The sequence below is a fragment of the Solanum tuberosum genome, unplaced genomic scaffold (genome assembly GCF_000226075.1).
Source record: "Solanum tuberosum cultivar DM 1-3 516 R44 unplaced genomic scaffold, SolTub_3.0 scf00579, whole genome shotgun sequence".
In the NCBI taxonomy this organism is placed as follows: Eukaryota; Viridiplantae; Streptophyta; class Magnoliopsida; order Solanales; family Solanaceae; genus Solanum; species Solanum tuberosum.
Window position 1 is genome coordinate 199001 of NW_006239509.1, and position 4877 is coordinate 203877.

At 37.5% G+C, this 4877-nt stretch overlaps 1 protein-coding gene across 1 annotated transcript in view; it reads left to right on the forward strand.

Moving 5' to 3' along the window:
* Nucleotides 1-4609, forward strand: part of LOC102595858 (histone-lysine N-methyltransferase ASHH2-like) — a 34731-nt gene extending 30122 nt beyond the window's left edge. Inside the window, exons 17-18 of the mRNA XM_006365875.2 lie at nt 2283-2328; nt 3264-4609. Of these exons, the coding sequence (XP_006365937.1) occupies nt 2283-2328; nt 3264-4337 (1120 nt within the window). The 3' untranslated portion in view covers nt 4338-4609. The remainder of the gene's footprint in view (nt 1-2282; nt 2329-3263) is intronic.
* The last annotated feature ends 268 nt before the right edge of the window (nt 4610-4877 follow it).

Sequence of the window (4877 nt, forward strand, 5' to 3'; positions counted from 1 at the left end):
ATCCGTCTGTGACCCGCCCTTTGGACCAATCACAGCCTTCTAAACTCGGTGAATAATGGGCCCGCCCCTCTACCCTTCTCCACTTAAATACCGGGCTTCGCTTTGCATGGTGTGCTCTTGTTAAGTGATATTCTTCATCTAAAAAACACTTTCACATATTTTGCCCAAGAGTTGTCCCCACACTTTAGGGGTGTGCTTTAGACCTAAAATAAATAAATATATAAGACTACAAAAGTGTTCGCTCTTTAAATGTTTAAGCTTTTAGATACGCCATTCACTTAGTTAAATATTATTAAGAGAATTTGAACATCCAACCCAAAACCTAAATGTTATGTGTGTATTTGTCCATGGCTTGCTACCTATTTCAATGCCGTTATACTGGTGATACATAATGTGTCTCCAACATGCTCGAGCACTTGTAACTTGATTTTTAAACTCGTCACATGTGATTTGATCTTAGGGTTAACACGGGAACTTCAGCATGAGGTTACAAGTGTAAGAGCAAGCCTACCAAATGTTAGCTTTGATACCAAGTTAGAAGAATATGAGAATTCAACCTAAAATTACAAAACAGTTGATGGAGTAGCTCGATATCCATATTAATCCTCTTAAAATGCTGTTATATACCGATGTGGGACATTATACAAATAAAAAATAAATAAAAGAGGAAATGTTGATGAACCTACAACCGTAACTAGTACTACACCTTATTCCATCCTCTTTGGGATTCTCTATGAATTTTTGCTATCCACATCGTTGCTTTGGACCAATTTAATTCCTACATTCAATTACTTTAGATCTTGATGTTCTTTACAGCTTTTACGGACACACATTTCTAAATGGACTAGAAAGATTCTTAGCAAATACTGAACCTAATGTAAATGTATTGTCATAACTGAACCTGAATCTCAACTAGTTGGTATGTGCTTATGTAAATTTTTTACTTTTTTTATGTTCTTTACATTAAGATTGCATGGATTCCCATATCTCAAAAGAAGATTGCGTTGATTCCGAGATATTGCTGGTCTTTTAGCAATATTTTTCCATGTGATTTTTTTGGCCTATCTTTCCCCTTGTAATACTCCCACTCACCATTCACATTTGAAGTTGGGTGTATTAGGTCTATGTAGGACTAGAATCATGATGACATCATCGTAGTCAACCTTCTCTAATTTAATCATTTAAGTGCCTTGATTGCATCTTCTGTTGTTTGCGATTATTTTTTTTTATCTTTTTTCACCTTATGAAACCACATATTCACCTACATTCACACATATCTGCAGCATGCATCTTGTGGATATGTTGGGTCTTAGAGACCTAACACTCCCTCCTATATAACATCGTTTTCCTTAAAGTTGTTCTATAAAACTTGCCGTTTTCTTTGCTGAACATCCCCTCCGATTGCGTATGTTCTTGTGACTCTCCTCCATTTTTCCCTCTAATTTGACCTGTTGGATTTTCATCTCTCATTCAATTTTCATTCTTATTGTGTTGGACAAACTTTCAATGAATAATTTGTTTTATTTGCACGCTTCTTAAAATATTTTATTTCTGAAGTGCTCCCTATTTTAGCCTTTGGTTGACATCCTCGTTAATTTTGACACTAACACAATATCGTCTATGAATAGCATACACAAATTAATTTTGACACTAACACAATATTGTCTATGAATAGCATACACCATGTGATCTTGTCCTGTATACAGTTTGTTAGTTCCATAATTAGATAAATAGCAAATTCTAACGACAGTTGTGGATCTCGTCCTGCAGATTCCTAGTGTAATCCCACAGTTGTGGGATTTCTCTATATTTCCTACCATCTTTTCCACACTTGTCTGTCAACCTAACGACCCCATTTTTTAATTGTTCAATGCTTGACAATAACAAACTTTATAATTTCTGACATTGTAATGTCACTATATAATGCTGATGCTTAACATTCTAACACTTTCCTCCACTATATCCATTTTTGTGTCTACCTTTCCTGCATGCATGCTTAGTTCATTATCTTGCCCTTGAACAATATACTACACGCATGGTTGCTGACACTGATGACAGCTGTGCCACATGCTTTCTGACCATTATGGCAATAACATCTCTCCAAATGCTGACTACTCTAGATTTGTGTCTTCCATCTTCCATCTTCCATCTTATGTGGTGCCTATCAAATATTCCCACATTTGCTTGTTATAATTCTCTAAAATTCACTTTTGTCTATGCCTTTTAAAGTGATATCCAGATTTGAAATTACTTCTGAAAGAGTTGTTTTTGCCTCTTTGCAGCCTTAGGAGCTCAATTTTGGGATTGACAGAGCACGAAGACAAACAGGTACTGCTTTCTGATTACTAAGCAGGTTTTTTGTTTCCAGCAAAATATCTGCATTGAATTGATACTTGGTTGAGAACTTGAGATTTCGTATTGGTATGAAATTGAACTTCTTCTTAGTTATCTTGCGGTTCTGTTTGTGCTTGTTGCTTGAGGTTTTTGTGCATGTATGAGGAAGACTGGCCTCTTTAAGTCTCAAGTCTCAACTAATTCATAACCATACTTCGCCAGAGATCTAATATATCAAAATTGAAGTGAAACGTAAAGGAAAAGTAGAATAAATGTCCCACTTGCAACTATTAGACAAGGCCTAAACAAGTACCAAAAGAATGGTTACAGAATACAGATGCAAAATTCTGGTGAAGCATTCATAAGCTTGGGCTCACCTTTGTTGCTACGAGGGAAGTTGATCGATCTCTGATGTCTTAGACTGGGACAAGATTATTTCCTGTTATCTTTGACCTTGTTCCTTTGCATAAATGATTAAGGCTACTGATTTTCCAATCTCAGATCAACTATATTTAAAGATGATGGTAAGTAAGAGACTAGCATCTCAATTATCCTTGCAAGATAGGAAGGAAAGATGGAGCTTTGGTTAAACGAAGACGGAATATCCTGAAAAGATCATAGTTTGTTAAGGGATGTCCTATTTATGCTGATCTTAGCTATTGGGCTAGGAATTAACTTACACTGATAAAGGTTGTGTGCACGATATTCTGTTACTGCCTGATCTTGACTTTCTGTGTATGCTACTGACTCCCTTAATTTTACAAAGCAGATTGTTCTCATGCTTGTTATGTTTTTGCTGTTGATCTATGTTTCGAGTTATACCCATAGTGTGATTGTAGGGATATTTTTTCAGTTAATTACTTTGTTTCAAAATTTTCTTTATTCAGAGTGATTAGGTGATAAATTATATGTGATTTACTGTATGTCAGGTTCATCAAATTGCAAGGAACTTTAGAGATAGGATACTCAGACCTCTCAGGAAAAGAATTTGTATTGATAGAGATGATTGCCGTATCAACACACATTCTGGTTCACAGTACAATAGGTGTTTAGCATCACAAAATCAATGGTGCGATTTGGGTTGTAAACCTTCGGAAGGAGCTGAGTATACCTGCCATTCAACAGTTGCATCTGTTCAAGCAGATGGTGGTGTGCTTGATGGCTCTTCTGCTTCATGTTCTGATATTGGGGAAGCGTGTATGGCAAAGAAACGTAAGTGTAAAAGTCGATGGGATCAAGGGGCTGAAGCAAAGTCAGATCCAAGAAATGAGAGTGATGTAGCTGAGGACCAGAAGCAGGTCCTAGATGATGATGTTCCTCCTGGTTATGAATTTCCTCCTGGATTTTCAGTCCCCATTAAGGCTTGTAGGGTTTTATCTGATGATTCTTCAACAGCTATTTACAGTACCGAAGAACGTAATTGCGGAGAACATCCACAGCCAGTTGTTATGGGGCACTTGCAGCAGCGGTTCGTTTCAAGGTTGCCCGTCTCTTATGGAATTCCATTTTCCGAGGTACAGCAATTTGGCTCTCATCAAAAGGGAAGATTTGATGCTTGGACTGTTGCCCCAGGAATACCTTTCCATCCCTTTCCTCCTTTACCTCCATATCCCTGTGATAGAAGAGGTTTTGTGCCTACTGCTAGTGAGCTGCCTCAAAATGGTGGAGAAGATTGGGGTACTTGTTCACCTAGTCACTTAGCTCAAAATCCTCCAAGCGTATCTGGAGCAGACCAGCCTCAGGATGGCAATGGAAACCAACTTGATTGTGAAAGAGCCAGTGAGTCTCATAACTTGGGAAGGAAAAACTTTAGGAAGCAAAAGTTTAATAATTCCAAGTTAGTACCTCCCTGGCTTCGGATAAGAAGTGGCTGGGAATACACAGAAAATAGCATGTGCATTGCAGGAGCAAGCAGGGAAAATGAGTTTAGGAGTACACATCATAACCTTGGAATGCAGAATTTGGATCATGCTCTACGGCCTAATACTTTCCACAGGTATTAGATTTACCTTATATAGGCAAGTTCTCAGCAGTTGTCCTTTCGCACTTGCAATCCTCTGTCGCCCACAGAAAATGAAAAGCACCTTTTTAGTTTTGTAAATTTGATTCTTTTACAATTTTTAGGTTTAGGACCAAAGTTACTCTAATTTATTTGATGTCATACATTGATAGTGACCTTTCAATGCCTCAAAAGGGGCAAACGACTCAATTCTTTCGGTCATTAATTGAACATTAAAAAACTTGTCTGATAAAAAAATATATTATCTTGCTGGCCTCTGGATGGTGTCAATCGGGTGAAAGTGCTCTATGTGCATGCTTGAATTACTCGTCCACTTGGTTGTTACTTATGCATTGACATAAATTAATTCTTCCACGGGCATTTGGGTTATGTCAATCTGCATATAGCAGAGGTGTTCTGCTAAAGTTGAAGCAAACTCCCCACATTACAGATGAAGCATGAAGTTTTCACTTTTCAGAATTGTTATAACCAAGTCTTTGCTTCACCAGAGCCCAATAATGTGCTAAATTAGTTGGTACTCATC